At 38.6% G+C, this 23,687-nt stretch overlaps 1 protein-coding gene across 2 annotated transcripts in view; it reads right to left on the bottom strand.

The window, feature by feature from the left end:
• LOC141112207 (mucin-5B-like) overlaps positions 1–23,483 on the bottom strand; it is a 72,599-nt gene extending 49,116 nt beyond the window's left edge. For both annotated transcript variants that reach the window (XM_073604802.1, XM_073604801.1), the window contains exons 1-25: positions 23,373–23,483; positions 20,010–20,168; positions 19,260–19,322; positions 17,685–17,946; positions 16,961–17,075; positions 16,783–16,873; positions 16,055–16,161; positions 15,746–15,962; positions 15,468–15,593; positions 15,242–15,359; positions 13,020–13,158; positions 12,692–12,802; positions 12,386–12,455; positions 12,143–12,280; positions 11,895–12,059; positions 10,693–10,787; positions 10,167–10,293; positions 9,720–9,975; positions 9,379–9,425; positions 8,494–8,594; positions 8,215–8,366; positions 7,985–8,123; positions 6,496–6,606; positions 6,192–6,371; positions 5,231–5,470 (exon numbers count right to left, since the gene is read on the bottom strand). In XM_073604802.1, coding sequence (XP_073460903.1) covers positions 5,231–5,470; positions 6,192–6,371; positions 6,496–6,606; positions 7,985–8,123; positions 8,215–8,366; positions 8,494–8,594; positions 9,379–9,425; positions 9,720–9,975; positions 10,167–10,293; positions 10,693–10,787; positions 11,895–12,059; positions 12,143–12,280; positions 12,386–12,455; positions 12,692–12,802; positions 13,020–13,158; positions 15,242–15,359; positions 15,468–15,593; positions 15,746–15,962; positions 16,055–16,161; positions 16,783–16,873; positions 16,961–17,075; positions 17,685–17,946; positions 19,260–19,322; positions 20,010–20,168; positions 23,373–23,433 — 3,390 coding nt within the window. In that variant the 5' untranslated portion in view covers positions 23,434–23,483. The remainder of the gene's footprint in view (positions 1–5,230; positions 5,471–6,191; positions 6,372–6,495; positions 6,607–7,984; positions 8,124–8,214; positions 8,367–8,493; positions 8,595–9,378; positions 9,426–9,719; positions 9,976–10,166; positions 10,294–10,692; positions 10,788–11,894; positions 12,060–12,142; positions 12,281–12,385; positions 12,456–12,691; positions 12,803–13,019; positions 13,159–15,241; positions 15,360–15,467; positions 15,594–15,745; positions 15,963–16,054; positions 16,162–16,782; positions 16,874–16,960; positions 17,076–17,684; positions 17,947–19,259; positions 19,323–20,009; positions 20,169–23,372) is intronic.
• Positions 23,484–23,687: the final 204 nt, after the last annotated feature.

The following is a 23,687-nucleotide window of genomic DNA, read 5'->3' on the forward strand; positions in this document are numbered from 1 at the left end:
AAGAAGGTAGGCAGGAAATAAGGAGGTAAGCTGCAGGTCAAAAGCATTTGTGAAGTAACTCTGAATGATCTCAGATGCTTCTCAAGCTGATCTCAAATGCAAGCTGAATGCACCTAAATGTTTGCTTCTTTTGCCCATTGATGATAAACCCAAACGGCTTTTAATCACTTAATGCTTCAAAATAAGAGCAAAAGATTGGTGTACTGTCCCAAAAAAACACAAAAATATCGCATAGTGACTAGGGATGAGCTTCGAGTTTGAGTCGAACTCATGTTCGACTCAAACATTGGCTGTTCGTAAGTTCGCCGAACAGCGAACAATTTGGGGTGTTTGCGGCAAATTCGAATGCCGCGGAACACCCTTTAAAAGTCTATGGGAGAAATCAAAAGTGCTAATTTTAAAGGCTAATATGCAAGTTATTGTCATAAAAAGTGTTTGGGGACCCAGGTCCTGCCCCAGGGGACATGGATCAATGCAAAAAAAAGTTTTAAAAACGGCCGTTTTTTCAGGAGCAGTGATTTTAATAATGCTTAAAATCAAACAATAAAAGTGTAATATCCCTTTAAATTTCGTACCTGGGGGGTGTCTATAGTATGCCTGTAAAGGAGCGCATGTTTCCTGTGTTTAGAACAGTCTGACAGCAAAATGACATTTTGAAGGAAAAAACTAATTTAAAACTACCGCGGCTATTGCATTGCCGACAATACACATAGAAGTTCATTGATAAAAACGGCATGGGAATTCCCCAAAGGGGAACCCCGAACCAAAATTAAAAAGAAAAATGACGTGGGAGTCCCCCTAAATTCCATACCAGGCCCTTCAGGTCTGATATGGATATTAAGGGGAACCCCGGCCAAAATTTAAAAAAAAAAATGACGTGGGGTTCCCCCTAAATTCCATACCAGACCCTTCAGGTCTGGTATGGATTTTAAGGGGAACCCCGCGCCAAAAAAAAAAAAAAAAAATGGCGTGGGGTCCCCCCAAAAATCCATACCAGACCCTTATCCGAGCACGCAACCTGGCAGGCCGCAGGAAAAGAGGGGGGGACGAGAGTGCGGCCCCCCTCCTGAACCGTACCAGGCCACATGCCCTCAACATTGGGAGGGTGCTTTGGGGTAGCCCCCCAAAACACCTTGTCCCCATGTTGCTGACGACAAGGGCCTCATCCCCACAACCCTGGCCGGTGGTTGTGGGGGTCTGCGGGCGGGGGGCTTATCGGAATCTGGAAGCCCCCTTTAACAAGGGGACCCCCAGATCCCGCCCCCCCCTGTGTGAAATGGTAAGGGGGTACAAAAGTACCCCTACCATTTCACTAAAAAAACTGTCAAAAATGTTAAAAATGACAAGAGACAGTTTTTGACAATTCCTTTATTTAAATACTTCTTCTTTCTTCTATCTTCCTTCATCTTCTGGTTCTTCTGGTTCTTCTGGCTCTTCTGGTTCTTCCTCCGGCGTTCTCGTCCAGCATCTCCTCCGCGGCGTCTTGTATCTTCTTCTCCTCGGGCCGCTCCGCACCCATGGCATGGGGGGAGGCTCCCGCTCTTCTCTTCTTCTTCATCTTCTTCTCTTCTTCTCTTCTTCTTTTCTTCTCTTCTTCATTTTCTTCTCTGGGCCGCTCCGCACCCATGCTGGCATGGAGGGAGGCTCCCGCTGTGTGACGGCGCTCCTCGTCTGACAGTTCTTAAATAATGGGGGGCGGGGCCACCCGGTGACCCCGCCCCCCTCTGACGCACGGTGACTTGACGGGACTTCCCTGTGACGTCACGGGGAATGCCACAGGGAAGTCCCGTCATGTCCCGTGCGTCAGAGGGGGGCGGGGTCACCGGGTGGCTCCGCCCCCCGTTATTTAAGAACTGTCAGACGAGGAGCGCCGTCACACAGCGGGGCCTCCCTCCATGCCAGCATGGGTGCGGAGCGGCCCGAAGAAGAAAATGAAGAAGAGAAGAAGAGAAGAAAAGAAGAAGAGAAGAAGATGAAGAAGATGAAGAGAAGAGCGGGAGCCTCCCCCCATGCCATGGGTGCGGAGCGGCCCGAGGAGAAGAAGATAGAAGACGCCGCGGAGGAGATGCTGGACGAGAACGCCGGAGGAAGAACCAGAAGAGCCAGAAGAACCAGAAGAACCAGAAGATGAAGGAAGATAGAAGAAAGAAGAAGTATTTAAATAAAGGAATTGTCAAAAACTGTCTCTTGTCATTTTTAACATTTTTGACAGTTTTTTTAGTGAAATGGTAGGGGTACTTTTGTACCTCCTTACCATTTCACACAGGGGGGGGCCGGGATCTGGGGGTCCCCTTGTTAAAGGGGGCTTCCAGATTCCGATAAGCCCCCCGCCCGCAGACCCCCACAACCACCGGCCAGGGTTGTGGGGATGAGGCCCTTGTCCTCATCAACATGGGGACAAGGTGTTTTGGGGGGCTACCCCAAACCCCCCCCCAATGTTGAGGGTATGTGGCCTGGTACGGTTCAGGAGGGGGGGGCCGCACTCTTGTCCCCCCCCTCTTTTCCTGCGGCCTGCCAGGTTGCGTGCTCGGATAAGGGTCTGGTATGGATTTTTGGGTGGACCCCACGCCGTTTTTTTTTTTTTTTTTTTTGGCGCGGGGTTCCCCTTAAAATCCATACCAGACCTGAAGGGTCTGGTATGGAATTTAGGGGGAACCCCACTTTATTTTTTTTTTTTAAATTTTGGCCGGGGTTCCCCTTAATATCCATACCAGACCTGAAGGGTCTGGTATGGAATTTAGGGGGACTCCCACGTCATTTTTTTTAAATTTTGGTTCGGGGTTCCCCTTTAGGGAATTCCCATGCCGTTTTTATCAATGAACTTCTATGTGTATTGTCGGCAATGCAATAGCCGCGGGTAGTTTTAAATGAGTTTTTTCCTTCAAAATGTCATTTTGCTGTCAGACTGTTCTAAACACAGGAAACATGCGCCCCTTTACAGGCATACTATAGACACCCCCCAGGTATGAAATTTAAAGGGATATTATACTTTTATTGTTTGACTTTAAGCATTATTAAAATCACTGCTCCTGAAAAAACGGCCGTTTTTAAAACTTTTTTTTGCATTGATCCATGTCCCCTGGGGCAGGACCCAGGTCCCCAAACACTTTTTATGACAATAACTTGCATATTAGCCTTTAAAATTAGCACTTTTGATTATTCATGTTCGTGTCCCATAGACTTTAACGGTGTTCGCGTGTTCGAACAAACTTTTTTCCTGTTCGCATGTTCTGGTGCGAACCGAACAGGGGGGTGTTCGGCTCATCCCTAATAGTGACTTTTCAGGTGCATGTTTAATGTAGTCAGACCTCTGACATTTCTGGTTAGTTGTTATGGGCTGCTGTAGTTTGTGCACTTTGAGTACCTCACTCTGCTTGATACCCTAAAAATATATGTATCTTGTTCAATTTCCATTGACATTGGCTTTGCATGTTTCAAGTTTGATAAATTCTAGAATCTGATTTGTCGTGCTTGAGTAATATGTACCAGCAGAAGTAAACCTATTACAATCTTCTTTAGACTGTTTAAATAACAATATTATTTCCTTCCTGCTCATAAAATACCATAACTACTGTTCCTTCTCTAAGCTTAACATGACCGTTAAAATTTAAAGGGTCATCCCTGTCCCCTAGGACACTAGAGGACGGATGTAGGGGCCAGCAAATGAAACCACGGTGCAAAAAAAGGACTGTATTTGTAAGATATCAACTGCACTCTTATCTACTGAACAGAGTGAGAATTGGAGTCACTGCCCACTAAGGTATTATATATTCCTCTTCTTTCTTTACATGGTGCAATTTCTTAGCAACAGAAATCGAAAGAAAGTTTTATTTTTTACCAACTTTGTACATAACACATAAGCTCCCTTAAAAGATAAGTTCACCTTTCGGAACTTGTTACATGTTCCACCCATAATTAGGGTGGAACATGTATCATGTTCCAACTCCTGTAGCCATTCCCTCTGCTCCCCTCTTCAATGTGACAGCAGGAGGGGGATCTTCCCCCTGCAGTGGCTGAAAAGAGCGTAGCTCTGTGGGGCGCTGCCTGCAGGATCTGCAAATGATAAAACCACAAGTACCATTAGCCATTGCGTCTGGCTGCTTGTAGTTCTCGATAGACTGTGGGGGCACTGATGAGCGCTTTCATAGTTAATTCACAACCCCTACAGCTTGTAAACAGTCAGCCCGTATCGGCGGTTTGGCTGAAAGCTGCAGGGCTTGTCTGCAGAAGCCTGACATTGCAGTCCTGATCCACTGTTCATGGATGCAATGCTTTCCAGGCTCATGTAGGAAAAAAATAATAAATGCACATTTTTTTTCTCTGTTAAAATATGTGCATGTATTATTTTTTTAATTGTTAATAGAATTGTTAATAGAACCCCCACTCATCGGAAACTGCAGCTCATTTTCACATGCGCCAAGCCTCATGGTGCCACAGCACTATGCAGTTCAGCACAACGTATTTTTAAAAAAAGAGTTAGGGATTTCCTCCCCTGAATTTCTGCAGGTAGGGCGGCCCATTTATTTCAGAATGAAGCCCACTCAAGTGTGAACTCAGCCTTTACTTTTCTTTACATTCTTCACATTATTGCAATGCTTGCTGATCCATATTGATCAATTTATTAAGGCTTCTAAACATACTGTACTGTTACACAACTTGCTGGAAATCTTATTTTTCTTGCTTTTCAGAGATTACAATAATATCATGAACTTTCTTTGGTATACAGTAGGATGTACTAAAAGGTTTTGCAATAAGGTACGAATGACAAAGCAAAAAAAAAACAAAAAACAACTTATGTAATCGATGTGAGCAATTCCAGATGCTAAATATAAAATATGGCGTATTGTCAAGCATCCCAAGGCACCCCATCTGGGAGCAATTTGTGCCGAGGGGGGAGACAACACGACCAACCATTAGGGTACTTATTCAAAAAAGTATGAAAGAGTGGAACAATAGATTCCAGAGTAAATGTATACGTAATAATGTAAGTGTAGTATGTATACAGTAGGTACAATATGTTGGTGGAAGAAGTTCAGTAAGGGTCAAGGGGGGCCGAGTGGCGATTTAAAAAATAAAACAGAAATGGGGCGATAAGCTGAGGGGGGAAGGAAATATTATATGTATACTGTGATACTATTAGCAGAAATAAATCTAGCCATCTGTGACCTTATGACATTGTATATATTTTGTATCTTAAAAGAGTAAAAAGTTATATAATTTTTATCCGCACCTGAGCATGGCATGCAGAGAAGACTGGACTATTGATGATGCTACATTGTTTCTGTGCCCAGGATTTCCTGTATGGGTTGGCAGTGCAGGCATCTTTGGGTACATTGGCATCTGGGCATGACTGAGAGATTTTCCAGCTATTGCCAAACTCAGCAACGTCTCCAACCACGGACTGGCTCCTTGTTGTAAAGTCATTGTTTCCATTTCCATCATAATTACCACATAGACCACAGACCTTGCCCTGTGAGCAACAAAAAGCATCAGTACTCAGTTCATCATAGTATTGCATTAAGAGATAAATGACGATTATAACCATTAACTATTTTTAACATAACATTAGGAATTTTTGCTTTGCCTAAATAAGCTAAAATTTAGTTTAAAGATAACAAAAATTAAAGGAACCCTTAATGCCTAAACAGGCAGATATAAAAGACACACATAATACAGCTCTGTATTTATTAAAACAAACATTAAATGTAGTTGTTAAATGCAAGCAATGCAAGTACTTGCATTTGACTTGATAGAAGTCCCTGTACAGCAGAGCTCAGACTGGGAAAAACCATCACAATGAGCTAATAAGTTATGCTGCAGTGTTCATGTGATAACAAGAAACATGCTGATAGGAGTAGAGAGCAAAACTCAGCTCATCAGTCTGCTTCTTTTCACTGTCCACTCACAGGCTGGGGGCGGAACAAGACTGGTAAATGTTACTGAACTACAGCAAATTAATTATTAGGTTGTCTGCCCTGCCAGGCAAGGATATGCTGTGTGGCAGATCTGTGTAAACCTCGGGACTGGATGGACAGAAATACAACTCAATTTTTCTCCTCTTTCAGTTTGTCTGGAGTTCAGCTTTAATACGTATCAAATATCGAGTGAAATTATTTCTGTTTGTAACAAATTACTATTGGTAATTTTCACATAACACTTTTGAAATAATACTGTAGAACTTGATGTTTTACCTCAAAATCTTTGCTGAGCTTGATAAATATGCTTGTCTTTCTGTCCCAGATCAGGATGAGCCCATTGTCAGCCTCAATGATGAGGTAGATACCCATGTGCCGGACCTTGTAGGGCACAACTCCTCCAATACCCCTTTCCACCACTTCAATGTGCTCCTCAGTAAGAATAAGTTCATAGTTCTGTGAATGGAAATATAGGCATGTCAGAGAGTAAAAAGACAGAATTATAACAAATACTTTTATTACATTACTGATATTTTGATATCGATGAATTATTTATGGAATATGATGATACATCTTTTACCTCCATGAAGACTTTAATACTCTTCGAGCATGTTGTTCCAGTGGTGCCACATGGGATGTTCTCAGTGATGACACGGAAGGTGCTGCTGTTTGCGGCCTGGCCACAGTGGTCCTAAAATGCAATAGGGGAGAATGGAATAATACAACAATAAACCTACAGGTATCATTATGCATAATGTTTTTAAAGGTAAAGCGGAACTAAACTCTCTCAATCAGCATTAACTAGTTTTAATCCTTTTGCTACTACTGTCAGTTAATAGATAGGAAGGTATATTATGTTAAACTTTTTCAGTTGCTTCCTGGTTTCTGACCTAGGCCAAAATGATGTCATACATCCCATGATTCCTCACAGTCATTTTGTTTTCTTTCCTGTAGAAGAGGGGAGGAGTTTTTTTCTCATCTAAGCACACCTTCCTGCGTACATGCCTGAGCTAAATTCACATGGATTCCAAGAAGTGAATGCTACATGAATCATCTGCCCTTACTCAAGATGACCGAGGCTAGAAATGCTAGGGGGGTGTCTTTCAAAGTAATTTCTCAACAAAAAATAAATAAAAGCATGGAGACATGGATGGATGGGTGAGTTTTATTTGCATATTAAAAATTAATTAAATATCATTTTCAGTTTGTGGTGCTCTGCTAAAGTTGAGTTCCATTTTAAGCAACCTTTGGGCCAGGTATCCAACTGTGCTCCAAGAATGTATTTTGCATTTTGAGGGTCTCAGTATATTTCAGTAAATCATAGCTTAGGCATCCTTGACCAGTGTTAAAATAATACTTTTTGTAAAGCAATGAGCAGCTGAAAAATGGAGCAGAATTTGCTGGAAACATTCCAGTTCCATTGGTTGTAGGAATGTCTACTGAAATTAGCTTGAACTTTGCTACCCAGTAGCAGCTTATGATAGGGAATGTTTGGAGTAGACCTGAATAATTTGGCTTTAACGTATTCTACATATAAGATGCCCCCACATTCATCATTTCTTTTTAAAATGTAAAACATTTGTATGTTTATACAATTTTTTTGTAGAGTGGGGTTTTTGGGTTATTTTCCCTATTGTTTTTTTCCCTGCTATACAGGGTTCTTTTAAAGAGATTTTCTCTCTCCTTCTGCCAATGTGCCAACAATTTTACCAGAGAGGAACAATTTCTAACAGGGACACAGACAGCAATAAAAGGCTGATGGCGGTGGTTCTAACTTTCTCCTACTCTATGAAAAAAAAGAAAAAAATATTCTTGTTCCTGTTGCTGTTTACCTCACTTCCTGCCTGGTAAAACCATATTTACAAAGTGCCACATAAGAGGAAATTTCTGTAAAAGAGCCCCAGATAGCATTAAAAACCTGACAGGGGTTCTAACTTTCTCACTCCACCGGAAAAAAAAAAAAAAACATTTAGATGTACGTATAGTTTTATTAATAAATATAAATATGCAAGTAATAAATAAAAACAGCGATAATAATAATAATATAGATGTCTTGGAGATCACTTTACCTGGGCAAGTGTGTATTCGCAATCTCCACTAAAGCTGTAGCGTTTACCATCAAAGGTAATGTAGTGTCCATCTCCATACACAGCACATGTAGCCAGGCATGGGTTTTTGGTACACTGCCACATCCTATTCTTACAAGTGCTATGTAGAAAAATAAAGAGAAATTAGATTTGTTCAGCCAGCTGAATATTGAATGGAGTTTACTTTGCATACTAGCATTCATTTTTCATACCAGGTGTTGCATTTCATTTTAATTTGTTCCCCTGGTTGGTAAGTAGCGTCATTGTGAACACATGGACAGGCATCTTCTTTAATGCAACCTCCTTTTCCATCTGCAACCAGACCAGCAGGGCACACACAGCCAGAGACGCATTTGGCACTGTACTGTATAGAATAAATATCAAATGTCACTATTAGGATAAAGGAAATTCACATTTTAAGATACATTTAGATCATTTAGTCATTATTACTTTCTTCACATATTTTCCCGTGCAGGGATTGGAAGACTTACACAAGCCATATCCAAGGTCTGACAGCTTTTCTGGCACTCTGAACCTTTGGTGCCAACTGTGACATTCTTGCAGTCAAAGTAAACCATTGGAGATTTGCAGGCTGAGAAGACAATGCAAAAATGATGTATATCTATATTATAATTATATTACAATATATTGTTATATAATATATTATTTTATACTGTATTACAGAATAGTAAAATGGTACATTAAGTATAAAAGAAGTGCTCTATATGATCTGAGATTTGGCAAAAAATATGATTATTATTCCTTTTACACAGCACAAAATTAAAACAATATACCACAATATACAGTATATAAAGAATGACATGGGAGAAGAAAATGTCCTTGCTTGAACCAGCTTGCTGAAGAAACTAGAGTCTTGGTAGAGAAAGACAAGATCTTTGGCTGAGAACAAAACATTATGAGGCCATAGGGTAGATCTCTGTTAGCTTTTTGAATTTGGAAGGAAATAATATAGATGTTGTACAAGTTAGTACAAGCTGAAAGACTCAGAAATTTCCTGGATGTGAGATCTGAATCAAGAGTAACAGCAGGCCAATGCATTTGTGAGGTAGGCATAACAAAAACATATTCAAAAATGGAGGGGTATTCGCAAAGTAGAGAGGAGTCATGAAAGGCAATGCTCTTTGTGTGAGTTATTACTGCACACCTCAAGGCTTAATGGGAGTCATCTGTGGAAACGGAGATGTTGAACAATCAGGGGAATGCAGAAATCAGAGTACAAGAGCAGGAGGCAGAGTAAAGTAGTGAAGACTTTTCAGAAGGGCTGAAAATGAAGTTACAACAAGTGGGGAAGACTGCCTGGTATAATTGTAGTGCTATTATAAATATATGTATTTTTTAATGTATATGGACATTACCTGGTTCAACATTTCCAATACAGCTTAATTTCCCCTGGGTGCAAGTGCTATAAATGAAAAAGTACAACAAAAATATTAATGCAAATCTAATAGGGTATCATTTGATATTAAAAGTCATATATACCAGCAAGGAACAAGTGAGTGGCTTCATATCATAGATTTAAAAATTTTAGTAAGTATCATGTGTTAGCAGATTATTATCATATAGGTATTAAGTATTGTAGGGCAGCTTAATAATGGGAAACATAAAAACTCAATGATAGTCTCTTCAGCTGTTCTTCACTGTTCCTGAAATTTGTATAGTAGATAATATAGAACTTAAATACAATATCCACACTCACCACATAATGCCGTTATCATGGACAACTTCTCCAGAAGGCACAGCAGATCCCTTGTAGTAACATGGGCAGGCAGCAGCAGGGACACATTTGCCACTGTCATCCATGTAAAATCCTTTGGAACAGGTGCAGCCATCAACAGGTATGAATTTAATGCTGCAGGTGACATCAGGTTCACTGAGAGAACGGCAGGTTGGCTGGCATGTACTCGTAGAGTACGTGTAGTTCAGTGATTTGGGGCAGGTGTGCATGTACTTAGCTGTGTAAAAAAAATAAATCGGTAAAAAGTATAATATTTATTTAAAAAAAAAACAAGCATTAGAAAGATGTGTAAAAAGCTATAGAGGGGGTGGGTGAAGAACTGAAAAAAAAATAATTTGCGTGTTTTAATAATAAGATTATGTGCAGAATTTAACATTTTAGACAGATTACATTATGAAAAGCACTTACTGCACACATTTTCTCTCCATCCAGTCAGTATGATTCCTTTAGTAGCACAAGCCCGGACATAGGAAGAGAGAGAGGCGCACATGCACTCCTCACTTTTTTCACAGTTGCAGGTGTCAAACATGCAGTTCTGATATGAAACACAGATAATTAGGTTCAAACTATTATAATAAATAATTATACTTTTCCAAAGTAAACTATTATTAATTTGTTGTGAGAGGCCGGAATAACATACCTCTAGATAGACGGAGGTTCATAAAAGAAAGTGTAGATGGGAAGGGATTGGACACTCTCAGTTTTACAGTCTTGGACAGTATACCTAGCATGTTTTATACATCTGCTACTATTGCTTAATGCATTTTTTTTAAGATAGAATCTCTAAAGAAACCCTGACTTATGTCACATTAAACTGTCTTTGAGGTGGTAGGTATAGTATAATACTTTATGCAGAATTGTAATATGTCCACTTTTAGAATATATGATACGTGCTATAGACAATCCATAGTAAAAATGTCCCTTTTTAGCTTACTTGTTTGTAAACATCAGGATTAATAGTAAGATGGCAGGAAGCAAATGGTCCAGTTGGGTCAGAAATAAGACCACACCAGTGTTGGGCATACTTCTCTGTAAGGAAGCACATACAATAATTAGATTTATTTTTCTATTATTTGATGACTATTTGTTTTTCAAGTCTATATGTATACTTTACCTTTTACATATACTAAGTACAAGCAAATAGTAATATCATCAGTTTAAAGTGGTTTTAAAGGCTGAAGGCTTTTTCCCTAATGCATTCTATGCATTAAAGCAGAGCTCCACCCAAATGGGGAAGTTCTTCTTTAAGCACTCCTTGCCCCTCCTATGCCACATATGGTATGTCATTTTTTTGTGAGGGAGTGGGTACTTAGTTTTGACAGGTCCCCGCTCCCACTTCCGCATGGACCACCTAGGCGATCCCTCCTCCCACCCTGAAATCTTCTGGGACATCTTACTGGTGTCCTGAGACCCTAAGACAGGTGAGTGTGTTTTTATTAAAAGTCAACAGCTACACTTTTTGTAGCTGCTGATTTTTAATAAACACAAAAATGACTGGGACGCTGCTTTAAGCTAAAAATAAAATTTCAGAGTGCAGCTCCCCCTCCTTATACCTATTTGAGACCGATCTCAATCCAACGATGTGCACAAGAGCAGCGGCTTTCTCGCTCCTCATTAGCACAGAAAAAGTAGCAGGAGCCATTGGTTCATGTTACTCTCAATTACAGCCAGTGAGGAGGGTGCGAGGGAGGAGGCGGAGCTGAGCAATGCTCTATGTGTCTTATTGACACATGGAGCCAGCTCAGGAGTGAGCCCGCATAAGTGCCCCCAATGCAAGTGGCGTGCTATAGGGGCACTAGGAGGAGGAGCCAGGTACACCAGTGAGGGACCCGAGAAGAGGAGGATCGGGGCTGCTCTGTGCAAAACCATTGCACAGAGCAGGTAAGTATGACATGTTTGTTATTTTTTTTTAAATAAACTGTGAATTCTTTACAATCACTTTAAGTTCAGTATGTTTTTTTTTTAACTGGAATAATACCCTTTTTAATGTCTAACCAGAACAAAACATTAAGCATAGTGAGTTCAAGAACTAAGGAAGAAGGTTGTTCTAGAGGGAGCTTTTAATTTTCATCGGTGTCTATGCTCTGATGTTGTGATCTCTTCAAATAGAGTTTCCATTTAGAAGACAAATCTTACCATTTTCCACACTGAGGGAACAAGGGTCTTCATATACATTTTTAACATTTGAACAGGTTCCCTGGGTTTTCCATGAGTTGGCAAAAGATGCTGCAGTTCCTTCAATTACACCGCTGATTGTTTGGAAATCATCTGACTGTTTGTCATTAAAGTTTCCACAGAGACCTAAAATTATTTGTCAGTTAAAAAAACATTGAACATATGCATTGGTTTACAAAGCAGTAAAAACATCAGAGTGCTAAACTTACCGCATGTCAGGCCCTTATAAGCTGGGTCCAGGGCAACATAGACCTGCATGAATGGAGTGAGTTGAGCCACGATCTGTACTCCCAGATTGGTGTGAACAATGATGTAGAACGAGGAAGGTCTGAAGATGGTGATATTAGCTACCAAATAAAATGCAACCCTTAGATCACGTATAACAAATTTACAAAGCATTAACTAGCTCCACAAATATTTTCCTAGCAAACAATATTCTCAATGTTTCATACCTGCAGATACGGGCAGTTGAGTGTAGATGCTGTTGACAAAGACACTGCCGCATGGCTTGATTACAATAATCTGTTATAATAAGGCAACAAAACGTGATTAATAAGCCAAAATACAGCAATAATAGAACTAGAATATATTCATGTTAGGAGAGGTATGAAAATAGGAATATAATTATAGTCACAGAGAAATTAATCTATTGCATTTGCATAAAGGAAAACTATATTTAATCACATTAGAACTCTGTTAGAGCTGCCTGTGAAACCATTTGGGATATTTGTCATTCATTTATGTGAATTGACACTTACAGTTTCTCCTCCATTAAGGATGATAGTTGTACTCTTGAGGCAAGTTTCACTTTCAGTCAAACCACATTTACGCATCTCTGCCAGCACAATGAAAGACTCGCCATCACACGCCTATAGAGATGGGAAGAGTTTGGGAACATAAATTGAAAATTTTACACATTGTACAGAATATTGCATTTTTTTAACATATATCGATCTGTGAATGCTATTGTGGTATACATACTTTGTCAAGACTCAAATATTCATTTTAATGGTCAATATGATATTCATAAAAAAGTTATTTATTTATTATTTACAGAAATATGTAGTAACTAAAGTATGGACTTGCCTTTGAAAGGACATAGTTGCAGTCACCATGAATGCTGTAATGAGTTTGATCATAAGTGGTAATATGAGCCCCCCCTTCGATGGAACAACTGGCTGGGCATGGCAGGTTCTTACATGACCATTTTCCTCCCGAGCACATGCTATTAAAGTGAACAACACATTAATCAAGCTTGCGATTAAGCCACAATACTTTAATTCTAGGATATCTAGGAATTTAAAAAAACATTCTATATAGCAAATGAGCGTAAATTATATGGACAAGTCCATAAATGTTAAAATAGTATTTGCCAGCTAACTTGTAAGTAAACAGACTTTTTTTTTAAAGTGAGATCCAGAAATTCATGCTTGAAAGTAAATATTGCATGAAGGAGTGTTTGATTTCTGCAGTAGGGAAATTACAGCTAATAAAACACAAAGGTCAATAGTAGTCAACAAACTAAATCTCAGGTACTTCCTTTGTGTGCTTCTGTAAAGAATCGAAGTAGTATAAAAAAGAAATAAAAATTGTATACACATTTGAGTGATTTTTTTTCACTTCATGCTTGCAGCTTTATTTATTAATATCATTGTGCGCAGATAATCACATATACAAACTAAATACTATATTTAAATAAAATTATTAATACTTTTATTGCAAATTAGAAAACCAATATCTATATCTGTCACAAAGGTGGGTGCTACAACAGTATGTATTCTATTATTCTATACCTGTAAATAACACATTACATTTTATTATTTTAGGAAAATATTCAACCCTTTTTGAATAAATATTTTGCTTGAGTAAGATGCTAAAAAGGGATATATTATATTCTTAACATTCTTAACCCCTTTGGCAACAGAAGATTAAAGTAAACCAGTCAGCATTGCAGGCAAACACAGACACTTCCAATTGATGGTCTTTCTTTTTTTTTTTTTTATTACTAATAATACACTTTAATTTGTTTCACCGTTCATTTTTCTAGAGTACTATATAATCCCTTGCTAAGTAATACTTTGATGGCTAAAGGTGGCCTTTATCCAAAATGTATAGAGATGCATAGCACCGCAGATTAACTCTAAGAACCAGTTCTTATCTCTCCAAGCCAAAGTCAATATTCAAAAAAGATTAGAGCCAAGCTGAGAACAAAGCCTATCAGGGTGGTGGTATGTTACAAACCCTTTAAGCAATATCACCTATCTATTAATCAAAGAGGGGAGTTTGCACTTAAACACCCAATGTTTAAATGTAGGGTGTTGTTACTATTAAACTGAGCCCAGGCTTATATTATTATTGGCTGTGCACACCACCCAGTCGGTGAGAGGGCTTTGGCAGGCCAAAGTTTCATAAATACTTGAGATAAGGGCTCTTATGTCTAATGTCTAGTAATGCTCATATTTACGGAGTTAGTTATATGTTCTATTAATATGGTCTTCAGGCAAGGGAAATAGTTGAACTTTCTGGCAACACAGGGTGCCGTACAGCCTGTTAGGCGGTTTACAGTAAATTCAATTTCAGAAAAGTGTTCAACTATTCTTATGCAGTTGTTGCAGTTAAATTGTTGGATTCACACTTAGTCTACAAAAAATGTTTCCCAATACATTTCAATGTCAATTTTATCTATATAAGTAGCATTATATAAATCCCCCTAAAAGAAAGAAAAAAGATACCTCAAATGTGCAAAGAAGTACAATGAAAGCATATATTTTAATACAAAGTCTATAACTGCAAAACTCCCCTTTCTGGCATTTTAACCCGTAGAATGAAAGTTGCCCTGCTTATACAGTATCCTATAAAGTAATTTCCCTTATTTGTTCAAAGACAGTTCTACCAAAAGTAATATCATACAAAAGCAATATCTAAATGTTGGCAAACTTTTGTTTTGCCTATTCAAGCAAAGTAGTAGACTTCTTTTACTGGAGACACTGTTAGCAGTCAGTACTCTTCCCTTGCTGCTCATCTGATATGCTGCCAGAGCCCCCTGAAGTTCTATGCAACTTACTGAGAATGTCCCATCCCTCACCCCCATATGGTGGCACTCAGGCCTGAGGAATGGCTGAATTGTTGGGATGTAATCGAAGAGTCACATAGTCTCCTCTACTGGGGAGTACTACATATGTATGAATGTAATGACTGTTTTCAGTGCCACCTGAAAAGCAAACCTTTTACTTTGTCTAGAAAGGGAAAGTTACCTGTTCACTTTTTGAGTACCTGCACATTTTAAACTGTAGAACACGTAAACTTACCAAGCACTGCAAGGCGTTGAATAAGCTGTTCCGGCAGCATAGGCATTACTGTTGAAAGTACAGGAGCATGTTTCAAGAGGGACACAGCCTGAGTAGTTGATGTCATCAAATACAGTTCCTGTAAGGGATATGGAAACAATGTGGTTTATGTTTTATATAAAGTGAACAATTCTACTTTTTGTTTCACTCTATTGGTCATCATGTTAGGTAACTATAAGAGGCAAACCTGGAGGACAAAAGCAGCCTTCCATGCAGTGATTCTCACAAAGAACTGATCTTTCTGGGTTGTTGCAAGTGTCAGGGCATGGTGATCCACATTCCTGGTATACCATGTTGTAAGGACAAGTTTTGGCTGTGGGAAAATAATAGAAATGATGCATTCAGTACTCACATACTTTGCTGTTAATGGCATGTTTAAGATATGGTACTGCAACTGGTCATTAATATAATTAATTTCATTCCTTGTTTTACTAAAAATGGTAAAAGATAAATAAAGACACATACCACATAGGTCTTTTGTCCTCCAGTTCTCTGGGTGTCCTCCAGCGTGGGCACACTGCCTTGAGTATTCAGCAAAGGTATTACACAGACACTGAGTGGTATCTTTGCCTACACATCGGCACAGATCTTGCACACAAGTTTCAATATATTGCTCTACTGCCACCAAGGAATGGCAACTTGAGAAGGATGCAGTAAGAAGGGCAGTTTCACATATTTTCTCCTGGAAAGCACATGTAGAGTCATTAGGATATTTGTTCAGCAGATGATGGTCAACACATGTCATTATAATTTGCTGTGATACATATGACTTACAAAGTCAGTGCAGTTGCTCTTCGGTGTAGGTGGCACATCATGACACTGTTCTGTGGGTCCATCCAACTTCTGCAGGTTTCCAAACTGAGCTGCTGTCATCTGAATACCTGCAAAATAGCATGTGTTTCCAGTAATGAGATCATATGGGTTTCTGATTTTGTATTTAAGATGCTATAGTAGGTTTAAATGCAGTAGAAACAGTTTTGTTTAAGGCAATTTGTTGCTATCCTAAAGATCTTCAAGGTAGGCATACCTGTCAAAAAAGAGTATAATTACTTACCTTTCCTGCCATCTGTGCTCCTAATCTCTGCCCTACTTAGTAGAAATCATCTTCCAAAGTCTGTTGAGAAACCAATACTTTTGGGAGTATTGGCCTCCTGGGTCCTCCCGGGCCCATCACTACTGTGTCCTGTAATTATTTAAAGGTCGGCAGAAAGGAACAGGGAAATCTGCAGGGACTAAGTATATGGACACATCTGGAAGTGTTGGTCACCCCATGGACTTTGGGGGGGTGGCTTGAAAAGTGAATATTTATACTCCTTTTTTACAGGTATGCCTTCCTTAATGATTTGTAGAATAGCCTCATGGTTCATTTATATCCACCTAAGATGTAGTATGTGTAGTATGCTTTGCAGTTTTGCCATAGTTTAGCTTGTTTAATGTATTGTATATTTTTAATGTCCCCATACTTTGTTTAATTTTATTACAGAAAGTCATGAGAAACTTACCATTGGCAATGAACTCATTGTGGATAGAAATACCATTGAAATCTCCGCAAAGTCCACAGGTTGTGTTGGCATACTTAGATTCCAGTTCCAGCTATTGAAGGGAAAAAAAAAAGAAAGGTATAGAAAAACAGGCAGAACCAGGAATAAATAACATGAGAAACTTTTTCTTCTCTCTTACCAAGAGGCTGTCATCATCGTTCCACATGAAGACCAGGCCAAGTTTGGAGGTCACTGTAAGGTATACACCATGTTTCTCGATCTGAATTCCTGAACCACTGAAGGGCAGTTGGATTCTAAGGAAATATTGAAAAGGAGATTACCATTATTTTAGGTAAAGCGCTAAATAGTTTATACGTTTATACATGAGATATCCAGTTTATCTTTTAGTTAATGGAAAGATTCAGGAAAAACAGAGTGACATAAAAATCAGAAATGCTGGCGTTTGGAAAGAGAAGAAAGCACATGTTGGTTTTAAACATCAGTTTTATTTGTTCAAATACGTTCCAAATAATAGCTATACCTGCAAATAATTTCAGCATGATATAGTTAAAGATAGACTTGGTAATAGGATGCTATAGTGGTAATGCAGTTGAAGTAAACCATCACATAAGTCTAGATATTTATATTGAAAAAAGTTATAAACAGTATTTAATCAAGGCCACAACTATGCCTTGACAATCCTTCAATTGGTACATAATACTAACTTATTTTATAACAATTATACAAAGTTTGTCAAACAATATATCCATTCTTTTTATCCACATCTATTGGCCAAAAACTATTACTAGCTGCAACAATTCAATCGTCCAGGCTGATAGCCCTGGAACCTCAGTGCAGCTGCCCTTACAGTAGTGACACAGTCTTCTATGGATAGAGTTATGCTCTTGACCTTATGCACTTACATATTGCCATTGACTGAAACTGTTTTGCGGTCTATTTGCACTATAAGCCCGTCGAGTTTCATGCTGATCTTTTCAATGACAGGGACATTGTTTACAACAGTCCGCCGCATCTGGATGTTGAAGTCCTCATAGGTGCTCTTGCAGTGAGAGGCAAAGACATAATTGCATGTACCCGGGAAGTAATAGATATCCCCATCAAAATTCTTGAAGTGGAAGTTTCCCCAGGTGCTGCATACCCTGTTGTTATGAGCCACATTCAAAGCTGCAAAAATGTATGGGAAGATGTAATAAGCATTTCTACACCTACAATTCACAAAAACTGCAGAAAATGATGGGAGCCCTTCTCTACATTCTTGTTATTGGCTAGTGAATGTACCGTATATACTCGAGTATAAGCCGAGTTTTTCAGCACATTTTTTTGTGCTGAAAATGCCCCCCTCGGCTTATACTCAAGTCAAGCACTTTTCTGCAGCAGAGAATTACATTTTCCAAACCGAATTTGGGGCCCCGTATCTCGGAGCCACTTGGTGCTAGGAACCCAAATTTGGTGTGCAAACCCAGTAGAACTAGCACTACAACATATCTAAAGCTGGGGTTCCTAGCATCAAGTGGCCCCCGAGATAATTGGCCCCAAAGTCGGTTTGGAAAATGTAATTCTCTGCTGCAGAAAAGTGCTTGACATTTTCCAAACCGAATTTGGGGCCCCGTATCTCGGGAGCACTTGGTACTAGGAACCCCAGCTTTGGATACGTGGTAGTGCTAGTTCCACTGGGTTTGCACACCAAATTGGGGTTCCTAGCACCAAGTGGCCCCGAGATACGGGGCCCCAAAGTTGGTCAACTGTGTCCATCTGCAGCAATGTCATTTCAGGACCCTTTGGGTCCAGAGACCCCAAATTTTGGCTTCAGCTAGGGGGCATCTAGGAACCCTTAACTTGAAACCCTTAGTTTGAAGTTCAGGGGACCTATGGCTGCAAATGGGCACAGTGAGGCTGCAAATGGGCATTGTTGACCCTCTTTTCCACTTACAGTAGCTGCGCATTTCTCACCCTAGGCTTATGCTCGAGTCAATAAGTTTTCCCAGTTTTTTGTGGTAAAATTAGGTGCCTTGGCTTATATTTGGGTCGGCTTATACTCAAGTATATATGGTATATGTTTTTTCCATCCAGTCCATTTACTAAGTCTCCATATAGTTAATTACCTAAAATCTAAATAAACTGTTTCTTATGGATCTTTTATTATCAGAGCTAAACTCTTTGGCTGTTTTTCAATTGACTATGCGAGCTGCCTTTCTTATATCTAAGATGTTTGTAAAAAAAAACAAATTGCCATTCACAATATAGTGAGGGATACATTTTTTTTTCATTTCCACCTCTGAAATGGCAGTAAGGTAACATCCTCTCCCTTGACTTGGGAAACTTAATTAGAAGTAAATTAATGATGTCTTTAGAAACACCTTAAATTGATGTGTACATATGTAAAGTATATTGTTAATTAAATACCCTTTTTGAAGTATTTACTGTCTACACACTATACATAGCCAACATCCAAACAAGTTAGAATCTGTGCTACCTACCTTTCACTGGAAGGTTAGTAGACACTTGGATAAATGATATTCTTGGTGCTCCTGTTATTAAAACTGAAAAAAATAAAAGATGTATTAAAAATGGTGCTCAATAATTACAGTATAGAAATAAAGAACAACTGCCTTGTTCAGTTTTTCATCATGCCTTTTATAGATGCATGGATATTAAATTATGTCAGATTGCTAGTATTGTCAGTCATGATATAGTATGAAGTGTGCTTCATAAGGTCTGTAGTACGGAAAATGAGTTTTACAAAAATTTCCATAAGACTTTAGAGGGCCATTTCCTTGTACTTTTTATAAAAAGAAACAAGAACAGAAAACAGAACCATAGCACAAGTACTGTATATCCATTATGATACAGTGTTGTCTGACACGTGTACAAAGATTAAACAAAGCAATAGACTATATACTTTGGTTGTTACAGTTAAATTATATGGTATATTAATGAAAATGTTTAATTCAACCCTCTCTTATTTGTCTACAATGTCTGATGTCATGGCTGTGCATATGGCATTAGCAATCACAATAGACAGATACTATAAAACAATGTTAATTTATAAACTGCATGTTCGATTGGACCTTTTCTGTGGCATAAGTAAGGTGCGTGTATCCATATATCAGCTAAGCATTATATAAAGAATAATCAAGCAGGGTGCTACTTATGGTTTATCTAAACAGTCATTTTTTTCTAATCACATAATCTATTATATATTATTACTATAGACAATTAAAATGTACCAGTCTGTCCTTGTTGCTGTTGTTGTATTACTTGCTGTTGTTGTATTACTTGCTGTTGTTGTTGAATTTTCTGCTGTTGTTGTACAGTCTCATCAACAGTGTAGTCATAAGTTTCTGTTTCAGTCTCTTCTACGGTATAATCTCCATACTGTATTTGAGCTACAACAAAAGAAGTAAAAGAAATCTTATATGAATGCTGAAATTACAAAGAATGCAGTAATTGTCCATGGGATGCATATGGTCTCTCCATAGGAGTTAATAGTATATATTTTTTTAACATACTGCATGCAGAAGAACAGAGGAAATAGCTGGGAGAACAATGGCAGCTGTTTTCTTTAGTCCACACAGTCTGAATCTGGTGGGGGCATGTATAGAGGAGTCTAAGACTTTTAAGGGATACTGGCATTGTGGAAGCATGAGGGTAAATGATCATTTTACAAGGCTATAGTTATTCTTTAAAAAAATTGAATGTTCCAACAATTTAAAAGTTCAGCTTAGGCCGAGTTATTGAAATATAACCTTTATGGCTCTGCTCAAAAAGAGGTATAGAAAAGTTTTACCCATCTCAGATAGCTTTAAGGCTGCTTTCACACTGGAGCGGGCGGGTGTTGGCGGTAAAACGCCGCTATTCTTAGCGGAGCTTCACCGTCATTTTTGCGGAGGTTTTCGGCTGCTAGCAGGGTGAAAAAGGGTTAAGAACAACCCACAAAGCGCCGCTTTGCCAGCGGTTTGGCGGCGCTGCCCATTCATTTCAATGGGTAGGAGTGGTGGAGGAGCGGTGTATACACCGCTCTTTCACCGCTCCAAAGATGCTGCTTGCAGGAGTTTTTTTTAATGTTCTGCCAGCGCATCGCCTCAATGTGAAAGCACTCAAGCTTTTACACTGAGACTGCAAAGAAGGTGTTTTTCAGGTGCTTTACAGGTGCAATTTTTAGCCCCAAAGCGCCTGAAAAACGCCTCAGTGTGAAAGGGGTCTAACTGATTTGCTTAAAAAGAGGTAAAGACCTTTCCTGTTTATTGGAACCAAAATAAATTATAATTCTCTCTATATTTGTTTACTGTGAAAGAAACATAGTTACCTGACTACCTCTACCTAACCTCAATGATAAAGCAAGGATATTATCATAACACACAAAAAAGAACCATGGGTTTCTTTCTGAACCTCCAGTGAAACTAATTATGAAAACCCACATTTTTATTGTGTAAGAGAAAGGGGACACATACATGCTAATATCTATGTTTTCTGCTCAGTAAGATAGGAGTTATCTATATGCAAAAGCTATACAGTAAAATCTTGGATTCTGTACACAGAATTACATTCTGTGTACAGAACACCTCCAGGTATTCATATTGGATTGCATTTTCAGAAAATTACAGCGCTGCATATTTAAAAGAAAAGGTGATTTTTAATAACATTCAATTACAATATGACTTGTATCGAAATTGTATATGCTATATTATTTTTTCTTTATTTATTATTTTTTTCCCCACAAAAGTGGAGTTACCATTTAAAGGATCATTTAGTCCAAAAGGGATACTGTGATGTTTGGTAGATGCCGCAGAGCTCAGTTCCCCAGTGGTTTCTCTTAGCTCTCATGAACTCTGGGTTAAGATTTTTACACTTCTTCAGATATGTATACATGACATTGATATTACAAAGGGGGCTCTGCTGGCATTTAACATTTTGCAAGAATACAACAGAAGAAAAAGTGCTAATACCCCAGTGGGAATAGAATCACCCAAAATTCCAAGGTTTGAGAAGAAAAAACAAGAATTATGGCAGTGAGATCCTACCACTACAGATACCCAGAGATAAAAAAAAGCTAGCAAATTGTTCAGCTCACCACAGTCCCACGATATCTGAAATACTACTGTTCCCTAGATCTCTACATAATAAGGCAAGACAGAGAACAGACACAGGGAAACAGCCATGCCATGCCAATGATTCAGATTTTAATTTACTGAAGTGAGATCTGTGAAAGATCATTTCTGAGACATTGCTATGGGTAATGTCACCCCACACATCACCAGGGCACTCTGTACTACCTTACTGAACAATTCCATGCATTTAAACGGGAGTGGCACTGGAATGTCATAATTCTGTACTGACACATTCCCTATAACAGCCTATTGGGTGCCTATCTTGTTATATATTGTATCTCCATTTATTAGTGCAAATTCAACTGCAAAAAAGAAAATGGAACATTGAAACCAAGGTGAATTCCCCCTTTCCTTTAAGGACAGATTATGTGCTGTATCTGTTCTCAGCTGTGTGTATATTGTGTACTCAGCATCATCTCTGTTTGAACAATAACTATACAAATGCATTGTCTAACAATCGGTCTGTATTCTGTTTCCATCCATATACTTTATTGTAAATGGATCAGTACACCAATTTTGTCTATTTTATAGAAGATTAAGAAGGACTGCTAACAGATGTTCACTGGATCTTAAATATTTTAATGCATACTCTAATTGTACTGTACTGTATTGTTTGTTAGTGTGAATAAAGTGATTACTATGACTGTATTACATAATCCTTTTTACACGCTTATCTACAATAAACCTGCTCTGACACTAGTAAATACAGAGAATTGCGCAAAGGTAAATACATTCCTTAAGGTTTTATAACACTCAGGCTTATGCACACACATACACACTCACACAGATTCAGATATAATTATACTAAAATGTTATCATACCTTTTGTACCAATTAAGACAGAGGACAGCTAATAACCATAACAATGCTATACAACACAATATTTTTTTGTAATACACTGTGAAAGTTATAATCAGTGTTATATCAGCACTGACAGAATCAGCATCCAAAGCAAAATAACTAAGAAGGAGATTTACTAAGGTTGGAACACTCAGAATCTGATTCAGCTGTGCATGGTAGCCAATCAGCTTCTAACTTCAGTTTGTTCAATTAAGCTTTGACAATAAAACCTGTAAGCTGACTGGTTTCTATGCACAGCTGCACCAGATTCTGTGCTCTCCAGTTTTAGTAAATCCCCCCCTAAGACTTTATAATTATTTTTCGTAGATTGCTTTTTTCAAATTCTAATGTAGAAGCAATATATTTTAATGGTACATAAGCATCCAAGAAAAACTAAAGCTATTCCATCCAGTAAACAGGTTTCACTTGTTTGTTAACATTGGTCAATTTCCATAAGTACACTAGATTTAAGAAGTCACACATAGCAGGCACTTCTTTCTAATATAACTATTTTAGTATATTAGTAATCATTTCCTTTAAAAAAAAGTATGCATTTTTTAAATAAAGCTTCAAATAATTAATATAAAATTCTTAATAGATTTCTCTATGGAAAAGTCATAGAAGAGTGTGTGAGGATACCTACCATTCAGAGGGGCCAAGATGACTAGTAGGATCCACAACGGGATCCTATTGGAGGTCCCCATCTTCTAAGTAGCTGAGACACTAGAGAAGAGGGTTGGTAGGGAACAAGGCTGGACAGACCTGTGGTGATCTTTATATACACTTCTCAAGGTACCTTGGAACAATGCCAGTATTGCTCCACACAGGTAAACCTGGGAGGAGTTGCTGGTCTTTCCTCTAATTGCAGGTGTAAGGGAGGATGCTGGAACAATGTGTGGACTGTACACTCTGACTATACCTATGCATACTTACACTTCTATTTTCTTTGAGAATTTGT

Source organism: Aquarana catesbeiana, linkage group LG11, assembly GCF_042186555.1.
Source record: "Aquarana catesbeiana isolate 2022-GZ linkage group LG11, ASM4218655v1, whole genome shotgun sequence".
Classification (NCBI taxonomy): Eukaryota; Metazoa; Chordata; class Amphibia; order Anura; family Ranidae; genus Aquarana; species Aquarana catesbeiana.